The sequence below is a fragment of the Micromesistius poutassou genome (assembly GCF_964030765.1).
Source record: "Micromesistius poutassou genome assembly, chromosome: 10".
Lineage (NCBI taxonomy): Eukaryota > Metazoa > Chordata > Actinopteri > Gadiformes > Gadidae > Micromesistius > Micromesistius poutassou.
The window spans coordinates 14185378-14206287 of NC_140280.1; the positions used below are offsets into that span (position 1 = coordinate 14185378).

Consider the following 20910-nt stretch of genomic DNA (forward strand, 5'->3'; position numbering starts at 1 on the left):
TATTTGTGATAGTGAAGAGAACTGAAAGAACTGATTTCTGGAAAAGAATAGTGATGGCTTGTTCGCAAACGAATCAGTTTGAACGAACGACTCTTTAACATGAACAAACTGACCTGATTCCCCGTTTCAGTTCGTCTCGTTCGTATCGTTCGTTCTCCGAGACTTCCAGCTCCACCCACTAGTCACTGAGTCGCGCTGACTCGCAAGTCGCCGTTCGTTCACTGACTGTGTTTAGTGGTGAAGACTCGAGGACTGAGAAGTCACGAGAGCCAGACGGGCAACAACATCCCGATTCCGAGAAGCGCTCCTCAGCTAAAAGGAACTTAGTTAATGTTGATTGATGTGTTGATTGATGACCGTTTGCACGATCGTGATTCGTTTGAGAATGAGAATGAGGGAGGAGCTGAGTCTGACCGACTCAGCTGAGAACTGTGCATTTGTGATTCGTTTGAATGAGAACGAGGGAGGAGCTGAGTCTGACCGACTCAGTAGCCGTGTTCGAAATCGTTCCCCATCATGGATATAGTGCACTATATATGGTGCTCACCATTTTGTAGTGCTGTTCGAATTCTCAGTGGGTAATTTCATTCACTATATAGTGGACTATAAAATACCCAAAATTTGAGTGAACATACAATGTTCCCTACATGTTACTCCCGTATACCACAATGCAATGCAGGCGCATTTACTGACGCAAATGACGTTCAGAAATGTTTAGCGTAGTGTCCGAATTCTCGTTTGTTCGTTCCCTATATAGTTCACAATATCATAAACACTATATAGGGAAGGGAATAGTGAGTGAAGGAATAGGGAACGATTTTGAACACAGCTACTGACTGACAACCATGATTCACCACTACCAGAAACGTGACTGAACGAAGGAACGAAGGAACGATTCGAACGACTCTTCTTGGCGAACTGACCGACGCGAACTGAGTCATTCAAATGAATCATGAAATCCACCACTAGAAAATAATCGTTTTGCCCATGCCTACTAAACCGATCTAAAGAGATATGACATACTATGGAGGTAGATTTGTGTCTTTATTATGCAATCAAACAGAATAGGTTTGAGGGCAAAACTTTCCACACTGCAATCAAAAAATAGATTTGAGAGCAATTCGAGACTGGCCAATAGAGACGTGTCTTACATTTTTCGGCATAGGTCCCGCCCACGAGATTCAGCTCAACAGCAAGCAAAACTTTTGGACTTGCAAGCAAAACTTTTGGATTCGCAAGCAAAACTTTTGGATTCGCAAACAAAACTTTTGGATTTGCAAACAAAACTTTTGGATTCGCAAACAAAACTTTTGGATTCCCATTAATACATTTTTAATCACATTTATTTTACTTGCAATAAAACATTTTTTGATTGCAGTGTCGATAGTTTTGCTCTCAAATCTATTTTTTGATTGCAGTGTGGAAAGTTTTGCTCTCAAACCTATTCTGTTTGATTGCATAATAAAGACACAAATCTACCTCCATAACAAACATACCAGAACCGTAGGACAAAGCTCAAACATATTCAAAACCAAAATGTTAACTCTGTTACATATTACATTTCACGTATATATAATGATATATTATCAAAAAAATCTGGTAATTCAGCGTTCTTGTTAGAAGCACAGTAAAGTTAAGATTTTAAAATGAAAAGTAGGTAGTAGTATTGAAAGTAGGCCTTTTTTCTCACTTGCTCGGTTGAATGCTGCCCCCTTGAGGACAATTTAGGTTAGGATACAAGGATACAAGACTTGTGGAGGACGAAAATATCATGTATTTCTATTCTTTATTTCTATCTTTCTGTGTGCATTCTATCAGATATGTGGATATTTATTGCTACTTTAAAGGATGTGTATCACTTTCCATTGTTTTAAATTGCCGAGTAATTATAAATACACCACCCACTGTATATCGTGTGTCACCTGCAGGTCACGCTGTCCCGTGCGACTTCCTCCTTCAAGCTTTGACAGATATTCATACATGCCCCTCCCTTTCCAAGCGGCCGTCAGCCAAACAAACCAATTACAACATAAGGTTTAAAGATTTCGTGTGACGGACGTTGTCTTGAGCCAATCAGAAACCTAGATGCCTGTCTACCAAAATACCGGACATGAACTCTGAAGCAACTAGCAAAATAGCTACTTTGTTTTTGTCGCTTGGTTAGCTGACAGCTAGGCTACTACACCACTTTCTCTCTAAACAACTATGTCTGCACGTTCGTTTTTGGATATTTGAAGCATAGGACACTCGTTGAATGATTGTAGTAGATGCAAACGATGGGATATTTTGTTGAATGAAGCAAACTCGCTAGCTGCCGATAGGAGGATGAACTCCATCACCGGTCGGGATGTTGCTATCCCCGCTGCAGCTGTCACTAACTCCGGAGTTTCATCCACCCGAGCACTGCACGTAGAACTCACATCCCAGCAGGTAACATTATGTGCATGGTCCTAACTTCATGCTGTGTGAGCGCTATGCACACGTAGGCCATTCCATGTCACCTCAAATGTGTTGCATTGATAACTGACAACGTATTATAAAACAAGTCCAGGCCTTTGGTAGCTAGCACGGCTAGTTAGCTACTGTAGCTAACTGTCGAGCTATGGTACTGTCATGTGTGTATCATGTGCACCGTCGTTCTCCCTGACTATAGCTCAACGACACATGATTCTATCATCCTGTACTTCCGCTCCACGTCCATGTTTACACTACTATGAATTTAATGAACTGCCAATTCCAACTGAGTATAGTTCATTCTGCAGCAGTGCGACCAACGTTATGTATAATCGAGCTCAGGTGACCAGTTAGTTGGAGAAATACATTAAAGAGCGAATTGCAATTGCTTCTTGAATATTTATTCCATACTTATACCAAAAACTCATTAAGTTAAAAGTATCATTGGTTGTTCTGGTGTGTGTAGTGTCCACACTCCTTTTAGCAGGGGTGTTACGAGTTTTGGATGTAGCCATATAATATATTTTACAAGTTGTTCGTATAATGGTGCAACCTTGTAATCCTGTTTGCACCCGTTGCCACATCGGGTTTGCTGGGATAAGGGGCCTTATTGTGCAATAAGGAAAAAAAAAGATTTTGACGATTTCGATAGGATTCATAGGTTAATGGTCATTGCTTGGTAGGACTGAACACCAGACAATTGCAAAGAGTCAACTCTCTTTGTATAACATTCAGAAAGTAGCTTTTTAAACCAAATTTTTTTCACTGCTGACAATACAATGTCGACTGGATCTTCGTTGTCTCATACTACTTCATCATATTCCTTTATGCAGTACTGCAGTATATTAGGAATCTGCAGCAGGGCAACTAGTGTAATTACAAAATCCAAACATGGAAAGTTTAAGACAGTGTTCTGGGAAAGAATGTACTTGAGCCTCCTCATCTCGCTACAAAAGGGTCTGCACCCTTTTTTACTAGCTTACTTGGTAAAGATAAAGTCAATTTGTACTGTTTATCCTGTCATTCAAACAAGGATTGACTATAATGTTTATCTAAGTTTCTGCGTAAGGTAAAGTGAATATATTATCATAATTCAATTACTCCAAATCTCCAACTGAAGAAAAACAAATTCAACATTTATTCAGGGAAATCTAATCTGGGCTATTTAGTAAACCTATCAAACAAATGGCATACATCCATTGTCTGTGTTTTGTTCTTATCTTGCCCGGAAGTCTCATAACAGTGTACAAAGGGTTTTTGTTTCCAATGCCCATAATCTTATAGGGAATCCCATGACTTGGATTTAGCGACTGAATGGTGGCCGGGTGTTGCAGTGAGGGTCTGCTTGTAAAGAATGTTGGTCAGATGCTGTATACATCTGCAGTGATGGTTTTGAAGTGGACCATCTTCTGCAATGTTGCTGTTCATTCTGTTCATTCTTTGTGTGCACCATGTTATTCCATATCTTTTTTAACATGGGTTGTATATTTCAGTTTGGAACGCAGTATAGACAGGTAATTTTAACTGCAATGCTGCATTTGTACTAAGGGATTGGAACTGTGGGAATTCAGGCACTTAACTTATGCAAGTAAAACAATTAATGGACCAGTGTTTGACTTGCTTAACTCAAAAGGAAACTTTATGGTTTTCAGATGGGCCTTTGCTGTTTTATTTTTTGGGGTTAGTGTTAGGCTAAAAGAACACATGAACACATATATCTAGCATTCACCAATCACACCTCATGCTGCATTTGGCAATAAGTTCAGCTGATTCTCCAAGCTGATTTTGAGAATTGCATATGTCTTACAGGAAGTGCAGAGAGCTGTTTTAGATGGTACTATTTTTTCATTCTCAAGCAATGTTCAATGGAGTCAATTGACTAGTGGAGAAAGCCATAGTTGCAAATCAGCGTTCATTGCTGTTAAAATGCATGTCTAGGATCACAGTCTTGGTGGTGGAAAAATAATTGTATCCCACATGACCTCAAGCTAGAGAGCTACCAGACTGCTTCACTGTGAGGGGCCTAAACCCCACCTCTCAGATATAATAATGTGTGTTTTAGGCCTACAATCTGCAGCCCTATTTACATTAGCTGACATTTGTTTTGCATCATTCTCTTTAAGGTCACTGTTTGCCAGGTATACTTGACACAGACGCTATACCTTGTCTGTACTTTTGGTGACTTGGCTTTCATTTTTGGTTGCAGCTGTCTCATAAAGATATCTGCTTGCCTTGGTGTAGTGTTTGCTAGAGATGATGTGCAATGTTTGCTTTTCTTAAAAATCCCTAGTGAATAAATATACACTGGCCGCTGGTGCGTTGACCTTCTTGTCAATATAGTTTAGTTTTGTTAAAATATAGCTTTTCAGCACCCAGGATTACTTGAGGGAGGGGATGGACCTTAATGGGCCTATATTAAACATACATAGGGTGGGAGGAGTTATTGTCAACAGAACCCCCTGCCCCCTTCCCCCTATCCTTTTCTCTTCTTACACCTCCAGATTGCATAGCTCCTCACATTTGTGTTAGTTTAGCCTATCAGCCTTGTTGCTATCTCCAGAACAGCATGAACTGTCCACCGCACACTGGTAGAACACACAGGAGCTATGGCTGCACACATGGAAGGACCTACACCTTCTCTGAAAGCATAGCCTTTTCTTTGCCATTGTTGGTGTTTTTCCCGTATCCAATTAATTCACTCTTCTAGGTCAGGACCCCATAGGCTCACCTTTTCAACTTCCTTCCCCTTGGGCGTTACATGGGGCCTGGGCTTTCCTGCTCTGCTGGAAGTCTTTTGAAATGTTTACTTTTTAAGACGCCTGTAGAATTTAATAATTTTAATATTATTTGGTAAGTGAGTCGGCAAACTTTGAATGGCATTTTTATTCATTGTATATTAAATAAGGTATTAAAATGTGTTTAGTGCTACTAACACCCCAGTCCCATGTTACTGGAACGCATGCTGCAGTGCCAAGATTAGTCAGTCGACAGACATTAATCTACATTACACAACAAAATGAATCTATATTACACAATGTCTGCTCTCTCCTCCCACTAAGTCTCCATCCACCTCCTCATACTGCTGTAGCCCACCTCCCCCTCACCCACCATGACTCTTTCTCTGCTCCTGCCCAACAGAGACGACTACGCCACCTCCGCAGCATAGCCGCCAGAAACATTGTCAACAAGAATGGATCTCCCCTGCTTGACACCTACTTCACCCTCCACCTCTGTATAGAAGACCGCATATCGAGAGGTGTGTGCCCCAATACACCCTGTCCCTCGCCCATCTCTCTGTCTATGGGTCTCTGTGGCACTCTGTCTCTCTCTACCTCTCTTTCTCTACCTCTCCTTGTGTCTTTTTCCTCTCTCTGTCCCGCTCTGTGTGTCTCTTTCTCTGTGTGTTGTAATCTCTCTCTTTTTAATTACTCTCTGACTATGACATACCTTCACTCTGTCTGTCTGTTTATTTGTCCCCATCTCTGCATAGTGGCTGGTGTCTCTGGTGTCTTTATGTATGTATAGATAAAAAAACTTAAACTAGATCAGCAACCTGTTTCATTTGAAGCCTACTTTATGTAAATATTCAGTTTGAAGGCAAGGTTATTTAGTAGCATCTTCATTAGGATCCAAGTTAAAAACACACATGACCATGAAAAAATGGAGACGTGCCTTGCAGTCACATGCATTATGCATTTATATTTCTGTAGGTAACAAAGAGCTGCATGACTTTTCTGATAGAATCGTAGATGTTTCTATCTCACAACAAACGGCTTTCACATTTGAACAGCAATGTTTCACAGCATCAGTTCGTAATGGTGGTCTATGAACACGTTGATCTCCTGGTAGTTGGATTCAGTCTTTTGGTATAAAGGGTCACTTGTATGAAGTTCTAAGAAAGGAATCGCATCCATCGATTTCCGGGTAACACAATGTCATGGTCAGTCTCTACGCCAGTCACACGTTGGATTGTGCTGAGGAAGCTTGTGATGCCTTTCTAGAAGGGAATGCCGCGTCTGTGTAACGGACTAGATCACGTTGCACAAGGATGAAAGAAGTTGGTGTTATTTTGTGTCATGCCCTTGGAGTGTTGACATTTTCTGACGCAGATATACCCTTTTTTCCTTATCGACAAAACAACTTTCTAAGGAGCAATTGATAGGTACATTGAATGTATTCAATACATTGAATGTATATACGTGTTCCTCTCTTTAACCAGAATTTTCTTGTTGTCTTTGCAGACTTTTACGAAAGTGAGGTCATAAGAGACTCGCTGGTAAGTTATCGTCAACCATCATTACACAAAACCATGATCTACACAGCCTGCCTCTATGGTGACTCTAACCTTCTGACTCTTCCCTTACAAATTGCTGCACTTGTGTTTCATCATATGTGACCCAACTGTAAACTTTATGTTGTTTGAGCTCCGGCTGTTTCACCCTCTGTTTGTGCAATGTCTGCACACTTCCTTTTGTTACTGCACTACAGTACCAGCAGGCCATTACTGCCAGGCCAAACGCACAGTCATCAGCTGACATAAGCTCTTTTCCTTGCATATCTCATACACACACACACACACACACACACACACACACACACACACACACACACACACACACACACACACACACACACACACACACACACACACACACACACACACACACACACACACAAACCTCTTGCGCTAGTTTGTGTAACATACTTCCTCATTTTGCGTGAATCGAAAGTGAGCTTTACCGTCCAAAGCTCCCATCTGTTTCTGTTATGTGGACATGTGGACTGTTCTGTGAATAAAAATCAATCCCCATGGAGGTTCAACCTCTGTACATTATTCAGAGAAATACTTACATACAGGGTCTAATCCAATCCTTCTGGACCCGTGTGTGTGTGTGTGTGTGTGTGTGTGTGTGTGTGTGTGTGTGTGTGTGTGTGTGTGTGTGTGTGTGTGTGTGTGTGTGTGTGTGTGTGTGTGTGTGTGTCAGAATCCGACGTGGCGGAGCCTGGATTTCGGCATGCTGCCGGACCTACTCGACACGTCGGTGTCATGCTTCGTGGTGAGAATCTGGGGCGGGCAGCTCCAGCAGTACCAGCTCCTCATCGAGTGGAAGGTCAACCTGGACGGCCTGCGATACACCGGGCAGCAGGTCAGCTCCAGCGCCTGTACACAACTCAGAATTAGATTGAACTCTTGGGAAGTTTTTCACAACGTCACTGACTTGTTTTGACAGATGCATCACTTTAGTGGTTTAAGTTTAAGATTTCAAGCTCATTCTAACCGTTTTTTAATCTGAATGTATTTATCCGGATATTAACAAACGGTCTACCTTGTTTGGCGCTGGTAGCCCTGGCAGACCGTCAGCCATCCAAACTATGCATTTCCATTTTGGGGTCAAACGGTAAGCCTACAGCGGGGAGGTCGAACAAGAGTGGGTGGAGAGGAGCTACTAAAACCCCAGAGCACATGACTCCTACATTGTATTCTTCTATGGTTAGAGCGGTGAGCAGCGGCCCAGCGGCCCAGCCGAAGAGCCCTACACGTGGCTCCTGCCAGATCCACGACAGGCTTGACCAAAGCACTTTCCCAGTGCGTTTCACGCCAGCTGACCGTTGAAACCGTTCAACGGCAGAGCGGCAGAAACCCGCCCAGTCAGCGGTTTGGCAATATGTTATTCAAGCCGTCAGCATACAAGAGGGAGAGGGCATCTTTCGTTGTGGTGCAATGAAATAAGTGGATCTAATGGAGGGTTTTCAAGTTGCCTACAATGTCTGGAAGGGAACATGTGTTTTCCTGTATTTCCATGTTATCTGAGAGAGTGAAGCGGGGAGCCGAGGCCAGAGCCATATGTTACGGTCCTACTGTGCTCTTTGTTGTGTTCTGTGCCTTTGCTGCATAATGCCTATGGTCTCGTCTGTCCACAGATTCGCTCCAGGAGTCCAAATGAGATTATATTTGGATTGAATGATGGCTACTACGCAGCTGACTTTGATCATAAGGTAACTGCCCCGGTGCTATCGCTACAAGGGCCTCCTCCACACACACACACACACACACACACACACACACACACACACACACACACACACACACACACACACACACACACACACACACACACACACACACACACGTGCAGGCACACACGCGCAGGCACGCACGCACACGCACACACACACACACACACACACACACACACACACACAGAGACACACAGACAGACAGACAGACAGAGACACACACACACAGAGACACAGACACAGACAGACAGACGCCTACTGTATGGAATAAGGTTACATTGGGACTGTCCGGGACATGAACCCCTGAGCCGTGGTCTTGTTGCAGGACCTGTCGGAGCGCAAGAAGCACAGCCTGCTGCAGGTAGACCAGCACTCAGTCCGCAACTCCTACAGCGTCTTCTCCCTGCTCAGGTGAAACTACTGCTCCCCCTCGCTCCCTTTGCCACGACATCTTCATGCATCACACATTTTTGGTCTCATTCAACTGCAGTTTTTTGGGGATTTCATTATTGAGCATTTTTGGTTTATTAGGAATCCCACATCAACGTTTTAGATCACATGATCACACAACTACTGCCATGGTTAGTACTGTATCAATGTCTTCCGAAGCAACCACGTATTTTGTCCACTAGATGGTGCCATTGGAATTAACATGTAAGCGAGTTGCCATGTACTCTATGGTTTCCTCCAAAGCTCTTCAAATTGCCAAGACTGCAGTCGGCTGTGTATTTCTTGGAAGTGAAAAGACATAAATATGGATAATATGACCATAATGCCAAAAGTAAGAGCACATTGTCATCACTGCTCAGGATTAGCCTTCTGATTGTGAATTATTGCTCCAAAATAAACCAAAATAAATACACGTTGATACCACAAGGAGGAGATGATGTCAAGATATCAGGAGTAGTCGCTGCTGGCCTTTGTTGACAAACATGGCCTGGGTTCTTTTTTTTTTTTTGACCTTTTTTTTCTTATTATTTTTATTTCAATGCGGTCGAATGTAAACACTACTTGCGGCGTCACCGGGGCTATCCCCGAGGGGAAATGCACAGTAAAACAGCAGCCTTATCACATTACATCACCCACCACATCCAATTACCTCAGAGTGGCTGTGGAACCAGGAAGCCAGGAAGAGGACTGGCACCCTTGGGAGAGGACGGCCAGCCCGTCATTAGAGCTCATTGTAAAGTTCCTTCGGCTTCGACCCTTTCCTTCCTCGGAAGGCAAATTAGGGGAACGACAGAAATGTCTTCCTGATGTGAACTTTCGTCCTCTCTGGGGGGGGAAGCGGTGAGAGAGGAGGGCCCTGCTGCCAGCCCGCTGGTGGCAGCTTCTCCCCTCGCCCCGGATGCTTTGTGATGCACAGAGGGGGGATGACTGAGGGGAGATGGACCCCCGGTCCAATTATCCTCATCATCCTTGTCATCCTCGCCACTGTCATGACCTCTGCTCCTGCTCCTTTTATTATCTGGGCCTCATTACTGTTCCAGATTCACAGGGATCAGATCCTGTTGAAATCGCGGGAAGCGTCTCTGAAACTTCCCTCCCGTTTTTTCCTCATCCTATGGTTACCTATGTGTCTCTCTCTCTCCCTCTCTCGCGCTCTCTCTCGCTCGCTCGCTCTCTCTCTCGGTCTTCCTGTGTGTTATCTTCCCTCGTTCTCCATTTGTATATGTTTCCCATGGCTCTGTGCTGTGTCCTGGCCCCCAAGCACACTGACATTGTCATGGTTCATGATTACACACTGCAGAAGGATTCATTAGATATGCCTCAGACAACAATAGCTTACCTGCAGTACTGTACTTAGGCCCCCTGGCCAACAGGGCTAATATTTATTTCTTTAGCTCCTAGACCGAGTGGTGTACTCCAAGCGCTAGTTTGTTTAGAATGGTGTTTTTTTTTTTACCTTGTTGGAATATATCCATATGGTGGTTTGAAGAATCTTATCCATGCTTTGCATAAAGGTGCTCGGCCTTGTTTTGGTGTTGGGATATAGTAGTTGGTCATCTTTTGGTTCACCTTCTGGGATATCTGTAAATATCAATGGTATCTAATTATTTTCTCTAGTCAGCGAGGCACGGCCACACTCCTTATATAGGACTCCTAGTCCTGGTCTGCTCTTTACTTAAGTGCACAGGGCACCAAGCTGTTTGGTTTGGTTTAGCGCTATGCCAGGAATGGATGGGACCTCTCTCGCTAACGACACACGCAGTGATCTTGATTAATGACCGCAATTTGTCAGCAAATGAACACCTTCTTTTTTTTTTTGGTGCTGTTGACAAGACCCCGGGGGCTATTTCAACAACAAGGCAACGTGGGGCGACAAAAGACAACAGGCTTTGATGGAGAGATGGAGAAGAGGTGAACCATCCATCAACAGAGTCTTGTTACCTGATTCACAAAGCTGGAAGGCAACGTGGCGTTGCTATACTCGACACAACAACAGGCCTCTGGGAGGAAGTGAGGCGATCCTGTTGTGCTGGTGGTCCGAGAGATGTTCCCCCATTCTCACGGCCACAGTCATGACGCGGCTGGAGTAGCACACCACGTGGAAGGAGAGCCGCGTCAGGGCTAACATGAGGCTGGATCCAGCAGGGCTTCACTGCCTGCCGTCTCTGACTCTGAGGCCGTCCACCCAGCCTATTTGAGCTCTTTCTTTGCTCCACCTCTGGGTCCTAATGTGTTTTCCAATGTTGTCTTCAAGTGGTCCTTAAGTGGAGGCTCTTGACTGACCCCGGGATCCTAGGTTGAACGAGGCCATAAAGGAATTTTGCGCTAGCTTTTTGACATTGAATAATGTCCGTAATGTTAACATGGGCTGCGTATTTGTTTGGCTGATTTAAACATGGGGCCCGATTGTAGATGCCGCCCCCTCCATAGAACCATACGCATTGCTTTGGGAAGCCGAGTCTCGTAGTTTCACAGCTCTTGGTGGCCGATTTAGCATGGGTGCCACTCCCCTGAGCTCAATGTATTTTCAAATATTTACATTTGGCACTCGCCCACAGTCCCCTGGCATTTCGTTGTTTCCTTTTGTTACCATGAATTCACATTGAAGACGCGTGTATGTGGGAAGTCTTTTCTCATTAGATGGCGGCCAGGGTTCTCCCCTGCCCCCTGGCTGGCTGAAGGAGGCAGGGTAAACTGCACCAACATGGCCCACACTTTTACATATCACTAAACATTAAAATACCTCACTAAACATTAAAGTACCTCACTAAACATTAATGTACCTCACTAAACATTAAAGTACCTCACTAAACATTAAAGTACCTCACTAAACATTAATGTACCTCACTAAACATTAAAGTACCTCACTAAACATTAAAGTACCTCACTAAACATTAAAGTACCTCACTAGACATTAAAGTACCTCACTAGACATTAAAGTACCTCACTAGACATTAATGTACCTCACTAAACATTAAAGTACCTCACTAAACATTAAAGTACCTCACTAAACATTAAAGTACCTCACTAAACATTAAAGTACCTCACTAAACATTAAAGTACCTCGGAGTCTGAGCCGTCTCTGCTGAAACACAAATATTTTAATTTCATTTCATTTCATTTCAAACCTTTATTTACACTCGTAAGGCATTGAGGTTTCCCTCATTTTCAATGACGACGAGTTTACATCAATAGGACAAATAAAAAACACATAAAATAAGTAGATAAACTAAAAACAGTTGCAATTTGACGATTTCCTGGTATTGCTGTTTGGCTTGGGCCGTGCCACGGTGACCTCAGCTGCCACCATACCATACCATTCCACACAATTATTTGCAGAATCAACCAGCAGGATTTGCTGCTGCTGGTTTATTTTTTATCGTCTTTATTTTTGTAGTGTTTGCTAACCCTTGAAGCTGGCTGTAAAGGAGTCACTAGTGCATACCACTGTAGCAATTGACAAAGCAAATCGCTATTCTTTCAATAGTTGTGAGAATATAAATGAGGGAACTCCTATCTCTTTCTGTGTGTGTTGTCACGAAATTGGAAGTCACAAAAGCAGCGGCCCTATTTTTTTGTAGGCACTAGGCAGTTACAATTTTCTTTGAGAAGACTAACCTTATTATAATTGCTTCCTACTACACACACGCACGGACGCACGCACACGCACAGCAGACATGGCTCAGTATCTCAAGTTTTCCTCTACTAAATGGAAGAGTATGGAAAACAAAGAAAACAGTTATCTCTTACATATTGTGAACTTTCAAAGATAAGGAGACAATAAATTTGTAAGGGGAACAGTTGGTGGATTAATGTGTTGACATTCCTCTATGATAAGATACAGTCCGAAATGGAATAAGATGTTTATTATGATTCTGACTATCAGGTCTCCACTCTTGTTCCTGTTTGGCGGGCTGTTATGTCCTCTGCGGAGGTATATATTTCCGGGACATTATCCCTCTTTGTTGCTGCAGAATGTCTCTTAAGATTGTTTTGAATGGGGCAATTTGCTGCTCTCTTCAACACGGTTACGACCCTATTATGTTTGAATAATGGTTGCTGAATATCAGGAGAATACACTCATTTACCCCCTGAAGTTGTTGCCATTAGTGCACATTTGTTTGACAAGTGCACCGGGCACGCCTGAGCGAGACAAACAGCTGGGAGATCCGGCCACACGTTCAATACTCTCATGTCATGGACACCAGATAGGCTGAGATGAGGAGGAAAATGGAGGCCATTTACCTTCCTGTTAGTGGAGCACCCGTGCCCCTGGTTCTGCTTCTACGAGAACACATTGGGTTAGTTTGTATAATTTTTGTTCTAAAAGCGGACCAAATGGGTCGTAGTGGCATCAACCTCCTTGCAGCATTTCTGTCGATTGATTGAAAGGTTCGATAAAAGGTCTGAGACACCCAAACAGGGCCCGTGGGTCGGAATACCCTTGTTTAATGATGGAGAATCTCAGTAGAAATGCAATATTTCTGTAAGAGTGAACATGAGGGTTCAGTTATACCAAGAAAGCACTACCTTTCTTGCCCCCCTCCCCCATCCCTCCAGTTGTGCTGGAGTAGAGTCCACCATCTTGAACTGCACATCCTCTCTGCGCTTTCTCTGCGGTGCAAAACTGATCCACAAAAAGTTTCCACTGTTGCGTCAAAGCGGTCTTTGAAAACAAGGGATAAAAAAAAGGGGCAAAATCATGTAAACACATAAAACAAGGTTGCTGAAGACGGCACACGACACCGTTCCAGGGAATGGAACGTATCCAAAGCCGGGATCGCTCGTCGGGATTCACGTTCACGTGTCCCGGGCCGTAATCCCCTCATCTGCCGGGGTGGTGAACAAAGCCCTGAGACAGACCACAGAGACAACTGATGAGCGCTCCCCTTCTGGCCCCTGCTCTCTAATCGCTGTACGCCAGATGACACATCTGCCTTCGCTAACGCCGACCCCGCATCTGTGTGATTGTGGCGAGATAGCGAACGTTGGATCGCAGTGCGGCGTATAAACCCCGGTAAATATTTAGTTTATGGCAATCGACGGAGGGAAACAGGGAAAACAGGGAAATCAGCGGAAAAACAGGATGGGTGTTGGAACGCCTTCCAGCTGACTGCCGCCCGCCAGTTACAATGGAACGATCTTTTAATAGGCCGGAAGAGATTCAGTCAACAAATAAAGAGCTTTATGTTTACGTTGGGTGACAATTCATGCCAATAAATCCTATTCAAACTTCCTGGTTGTAATCTGCCTCAAAAGTCCCCCTCTCGAAAATCTTTCTAGGAAGTGTGTGTGTGTGTGTGTGTGTGTGTGTGTGTGTGTGTGTGTGTGTGTGTGTGTGTGTGTGTGTGTGTGTGTGTGTGTGTGTGTGTGTGTGTGTGTGTGTGTGTGTGTGTGTGTTGATCATCCAGTGTTGTGTTGTCCCTGACACCCTGGCTGATCTTTTCCCATGATCCGAATGTAGAAATATTTCTGTCATTTATTTTTCTTACGTTTTATCGACACGACAGTGCCAAGTGCAACACTCCTAACAGTCATAACTTCCTGGGCTAACACCCGTAGCGTAGCCGTTAGCTTCCCCCCCCCACCCCATCTCTTGCCTCGAAAAAACAAAACAAGACAAAAGTTGTCACGGCTTTGTGGGAATGTGTGCTCTGGACCGTCACCTCGCGGCTGCAGTGCTTGCACGCTGCCGCGCACCTCCCCTCCCTCGCCACCTCCAGACCATGGGATCTGACGGGCAGGCCCTGAGCCCGGACTTGCCTTGAGCGATAAGGGGGCAGACAAGCATGAAAGGGGGGACAGGAGATAACTGCTCTCACCTAGGGGAATATGCCAGATCAGATTCCACCATGGCAATCACCTAAACAGATGTAGCTGTCAAAACAGCTTTGCCCCAGCGTTCCTAAGCGTGATCAACAGTCGGCTATCGCTGTCACATCGCACAGATAAATAATGAAAGGGAAAAAAAAAAGTAAGGATGGAATTGAAAAAATAAACCGCTTTTCCTGGATGCCTCCTCCCTTAAATTCTAACAGAATGACATTTATTGAGTGGGTGCAAACCAGATGGAGTAATATCCCAAGGTGACCATGTGATTTTAATTTGAGGAAAAAGTCTGGGAGGGAGCCCACTGGGATTTGTAAAATTACCCCCACCAAGCCGGGCGCCTGTTTAACAGAGCCTCGCTAACCAAACCCACTCCAGGAGGCCGTTTCTCTGAGGCTCACGGCGAGTGCATACCAAAACATAAACCCGTCACATCAAAGTCAAATGAAATGCCTATTTCTTTTATTATCCACACCAGAAGAATTCCCTCTCCTCCTGTTCTTCTGTGTTTATACGAGTTGTCAGTGTCTGGTGTTGCGTTGTTCACGGCGGAAGGTGGATCGTCAAGCAATTTGTTGGGACGTCTGAGGAATTGTTATTAAGCGACAGAAGAAGAGATTGACCTGGGGTTTACATATCTTGTTCTCGTCCTTTTCCTTTGATTTATTATAGATGCATAACGTTGAACTGGGAGCTAAAAGTGAATGCATCTCCTAGTGATGATCCCTGGTAGGAGAGATCCTTTTAAGATGGGTTCCTTTTCCCACTGGGTGAGTCTTACTGTGGGATGCTTTAGAAGTAAGCGTTATCTAATGGAGGCCTGTCAAGCCCTTTTGAGACTGTAGATGGGATACAGGGATATACGCACTGCTCTTGGGTGGAATTCAACTAAAAGGTACAATAGTATGATACACAATATTTGTTCTTGCAGAAGTAATAACTCACACTCCATTGCAGTGTGGCAACATGCTGTTATTATTTAATTGGAAAAGGTTGATTATCGCTTCATGATTTGTGTATCGCGATATGGCACGACGGTACGAAAGCAATGAAAGGTAGTGTAAGATAATCCTGCAGTATTGCATATTGTGAGGGTTTCCCTGGCCTCAAGACTCTGTCGTGAGCAGTGGCTATGAAGGAGTTTTGAGAAAAACGCTCTATGAATAATTTTTAAAGCTTTTTATTAAAATTTGTCGATACAAGACATGAAGTCATGTTATTTTTCGTTACTTGCTAAGACCAGGCGCTAGTCGTTGCCCCACCGGGATCTCAGCTGGTAGAAGCCCTTTCACGCCACACCACATCACCGCGGGGGAGAGCGAGCTCTCATGCCGTACGAATAACGCACATGAATCAAGCAGAAAACCCTCTCATCCTCGGGCTCCCAGACTGCTGTGACAATGTGCGGTCTAATTACTGGTTCCATCCCCCAGCACGGTTTTGTCATGGCTCATCCTCCCAACATGTGGAATTGACGTCTGATGTTGGTTTTATCGGGTCCCGTGGGCTCTGTTGTGGCAGTTTGTGTGTGTTTGTTTCCTTCTCTTAGAGAGAAACGGGTTGAGACTGAAATATTTCTGGACGTTCAAACAAGTTCCCTGATTGATGGCTGCAGTTATTCTCATGCAGTTTGTTGTTTTTGTGGCTGTCGTTTGTGGCTGTGAATAAACAATAATATTAAGAAGATGAAAGTATGACAAAAACCGTCACTTTGTATGGCCTACGTTGTTTTATTGTATGGTGCATTTCATAAGTGTTGGCTTTTGAGGTTTTTGACCCGTTCTCTGCGATAGACTGGTTGGAGTTTGGATGGGAACATTTGATCTCATGCTGTGGTCAGATCTATTAGATGATAATAGTAGATTAAAATTCTCTCAGGCTATTTGCGGTCCGGGATTTCAAAACTTTATCCTTTTTTTGGGGTACACAAAACCCTTACGACAGTCATTCTAATGCTCCCTTGGCTTTTCATTATCCAGTTTCATGTTTTCAATATCCATGTTGTCCTTTGTTCAGCATTGGTCTGTTCATTTACTTTCCAATTTTGTGTGCCAGGACCATGAAGAACTATGACTATTAATCCCAGTCCGTGGAGAGAAGCGGCCCTCATAACTGTCAGGGGCCAGCCTTGTTCCTGTACACACACAAACATTCACACACCGACGGCTGGGAAAGTCTGTGCGGTCAGAGGCCCAAACAAACTCTTTTATCACTAGTGCTAAACAATATATGTGACATTTGATGGTATTCTGCTCACGCCCTGCCACTTTTATAGTAATTTAATATATTTTTGTATGTTAAATGTATTAAGTTTCATGTATGTGTCAAAAATAATGAGAAATAGCAGTAGAGGTGAAGCTTTTTCAGTGACCTCCTTGTGACGTTACCCCTGCTGTGCACGTGGAGAAGGCCTCACAGCCTCACGGTTGTCTTGTGCTTCCTTCCGCTGGCAGGCTCCACACGGCCCAGAGAGCCATCAAGCAGACCCAGGTGACGGTGCAGAAGATCGGGAAGGAGATCGAGGAGAAGCTGAGGACGACGGCTGCTTGCACAGAGCGGGTGAGACGCTCAGCTCCAGAGTTTGTGACGCTTATAAACGCATCAGAGTTTAAAAGGAGAAAAGATACATTTTTCAGATTTCTTTTTTTAAATTATTTTTTTTACTTTTCTTAAAATACACAAAGGTGTATCGAGGCTCTCTGCAATTCTCATCGTGGATGTGGTATCAGTTGGTGGAAGTGATTTTTTTGCATGGTGTTTATATATATATTATAATATATCATTATTACCAACAAATCAGGATATGCTCTGGAATGGGAGTTAGTAATGGTGGTTAATAGTGCAGCTAGGGTTCACAGGATTGTTAATAGAACCATTTTACACAGTGGATGTGCACCGTATCAAACGCAACAGTGTGTGCTTTATCTTCACCCCTCCCTTAAGGAGGATACTCTGCACGGGGGAAATCAAGAAAAGCACATCCGACATAGCAATGTAATTGGCCGCCACGCAGCTGTGGAAACGCAGTGCTGATCCCCAGGTACGGGACGATGCCGTGTTGATTCTAAACAAATCGCTTCAAAAGCACTCCCGCTCTCGCCGTGTTAAGAGCCCTGGTGTTAAGGAGTTGGGCGGGGCTGGGGGGGTAATGCTGTCAGGTAGAGCCTCCCTCGCTGAAGGGATGTCACCCCCGATCGCTCTCCGGTGGCTTCTAACAGCACCTACCTTTCAGATCATGTGCAAATACACAGCGATGTGGTGTGCTTTGTCGTACAGCTGCCTTAATGGGAGGGTGTGTGTGTGTGTGTGTGTGTGTGTGTGTGTGTGTGTGTGTGTGTGTGTGTGTGTGTGTGTGTGTGTGTGTGTGTGTGTGTGTGTGTGTGTGTGTGTGTGTGTGTGTGTGTCCGAATTGGTTGTCAAATTAACTATGAAGGAAAGAGGAGACCGGTAATACATCATGATAGCGGGTGTAATTGTGTGATATGAACTCGTTTATAGATGTCATATCTGGTTTGAATGATGTGAGATGTGTTATGATGGAGTCATGCCGTGAGTGTATTATATCAATGTGTGTGTATTATATCAACACACACGCACGCATGCACGCATGCACACAGTTTTCTGAGCTTGCCCACAATCCACTCTTGCTCTACACTGCCTCTCTACTCTCCCATCTGTTACCATTTTTTTATTTTGACCTTTCTTACAATCCCCGCTCATGAGGCAGCACTTCTGTAGCTCTCACACAATAAGACCCCCCAACTGTAGTCTGCACCAGGGCCCTCAATGGAGCCCTTTATTAAAAGACAGGACGGGGCCGCCTACATGTTCAGTGAAATCTATTACAGTGTCCTTTTCAGGTCACGCCAAGAAATAAATCCACTTTTCCCTTTTTGTTGCCGCTACTTTTTAGACTTTTTTTTTTCTTTCCCACCGGCATTGCGAGTCAGAAATGTGGGGTTAGGGAGCACTTTGTGAGGGTTCTGCCCATTAGTCTCCATCTTCCCTTGTGTGAGATCCAAACAGTGAAGATGGATCAAAGCGGGCCTGCAAAACCACCCCCCCCCCCCCCCCCCCCCCCCGCTCTCCCTCACATGGCCCTTTCACCCTCTCACCCACACTCTACCATTAATCTGGGGGGTTATATTGTACCCCCACCCCCCCCCCCCCCCCCACACACACACACACACACTCAGACACAGGAAGACACACACACACACAGCCACCCCCACCACACCCCATGTCTGCTGCATATTTACTCAGCTGACCGACTGCCATTTGATGTTCACTACAGTCAGTCTCTGTCTCTTTCTCTCTAGCTCCATCTCTCTCTCTCTCTCTCTCTCTCTCTCTCTCTCTCTCTCTCTCTCTCTCTCTTCCCCCCCCCCCACCCCCCACACATAGCGGACATGACCTATCTGTCAACTCGCCGCTCTGGCAGTGAAAGTGTAGGAGGAGGCTTTGGTGGTTCGTGCCAAAGCCGGTGGCTGTTAGCATGTGTGTGAGCATCAGGGTCCGACACATTAAAAGGAGGCAGGAGATGGAGGCCCTATCGGCCGTCTCGCTGTGACGGCTCCCTGTTTTCCCCCAACAAACCCTCAGAAGACCCGAAGAAGAAAGAGGTATTTTTCCTCTCAAAGATGGCTATCTGGAGGTGGGTGCGTGTGATGCCACAGCCCGACATTCCTCCCTCTCTCGGACGTGTCATCGCTCCATCGGTTGCCCGCCTTCCACACTCTTCAACATCTCTTTAAAGTTGTCCACACCCCCCACTCCCATATCCACCGAATGTAAATATTGTACGCGACATCATGCACATTATTATTATACACAATACCGCTCCCATCAGCACCTTCCCACAGCCGCTGCTGTTCCGCATTAGATTTCCCCCACACCACTTCACTCCCCCCTAGCCAGTAGATAGAGTGGTTGAAGTGGGGCCGGCGATGCAGGCGCTGTCCCCCCGTGAAAGGTAGATGGATGTTTTGCTAATGACCTGCAGCCGCCCTCCACTTCTATCAAAGAATCTCCTGCTGTCCCCGGGAACGCGGTGTCTATCTAGCCAATGGTGATGGTTAGATAGACCGGGGGGGGGGGGTGTCCATCATCTGGGGCTGATGGACTCCTACCTGGGTGTTGCGTCTTGGGAGAGGGCCCGGTATTTTGGCGGTGTCTCTTCTGTGTGCTGCCGTCTTTGGCCCACGTGTTCGCGTGTGTGCTCCTCCTTGACAGTTATACTGCGTGCCTCCGTCTTTATCACTTCTAGTGTTGGGGGGGTTAGGAAAGGTGAGGCCATGTGTGCTGGGTGAGGTGAGGTATTGTTGCGATTGTGTTGCAGTGTCCTCCTCTGTCTTAAAACATAGTTTTATACCTGTTCCATCATGTATGTGTTGTTGTTTTTCCATACTTTAAATGTTACTGATATACATTTTTCAGTTTGGTTAGCATGATCAATTGATGATCTGAGCTGTTATGTTTTTCCCTTGTATTTATACGGTTCATTTAAATTATCTTTATTTATATCCACATTTGTACATTTGGCCTTTCCATATAGTTAAATATAAATAATGAATCAGGAACATTACCCTGTTTAACCCATTTCTCATCTCTCTCTGAACTGGTTCCGATGAGTCGATAAGAGCATTGTATTTCCGTTGTATCAGTATTAATCAGCGTCTCCCCCCCCCCGCTCCCCGCCGGCCCCGTGAGCAGAAGAAGGAGCGGGAGTGCATGCAGCTGTGCCTGGGCGTGCTGCGCAGCGAGCTGCAGCGCCAGAGGAAGGCGCTGGGCAGGGAGACGGACCTGCGGCAGAAGGAGCGGGCGGCGCTCCACAAGAAAGGTAGCGACGCGTGGGGCCGCGCCGTTATGGGGAAAGAACAAACTACATATTATATTAATAATATTATTAATTATATTATTAATTAATATTTTGGTCAATATTGAAATCAGGATTATATAACGGTTATTTATTGAGTTTGAAACATGATGCACTTATTCAGCATTTCTCTCCAAAAAAACAGCTAACAGATTTTAAAATTTCCCATTTAAAAAAAAAGTACACGATAGAAAATCCAAAGTCCAAATTGAAAATAATTTAGAAATATTTCAAACATTTAATTAATAAAAAAATAAATGCATAAAAAGTTGTTTTCAACTTGA

The 20910-nt window shown here is 44.6% G+C and overlaps 1 protein-coding gene across 2 annotated transcripts in view; it reads left to right on the top strand.

Moving 5' to 3' along the window:
- Positions 1-2157: 2157 nt before the first annotated feature.
- The window catches only part of uvrag (UV radiation resistance associated gene), a 72546-nt gene continuing 53793 nt past the window's right edge, over positions 2158-20910 (top strand). The window contains exons 1-8 of one of the 2 annotated variants that reach the window (XM_084474681.1): positions 2158-2430; positions 5593-5710; positions 6696-6730; positions 7440-7601; positions 8377-8451; positions 8798-8883; positions 17205-17310; positions 20464-20590. In XM_084474681.1, coding sequence (XP_084330807.1) covers positions 2326-2430; positions 5593-5710; positions 6696-6730; positions 7440-7601; positions 8377-8451; positions 8798-8883; positions 17205-17310; positions 20464-20590 — 814 coding nt within the window. In that variant the 5' untranslated portion in view covers positions 2158-2325. Of the gene's footprint in view, positions 2431-5189; positions 5305-5592; positions 5711-6695; positions 6731-7439; positions 7602-8376; positions 8452-8797; positions 8884-17204; positions 17311-20463; positions 20591-20910 lie in introns of those variants that run through there. The other variant, XM_084474682.1, reaches the window with a different exon arrangement.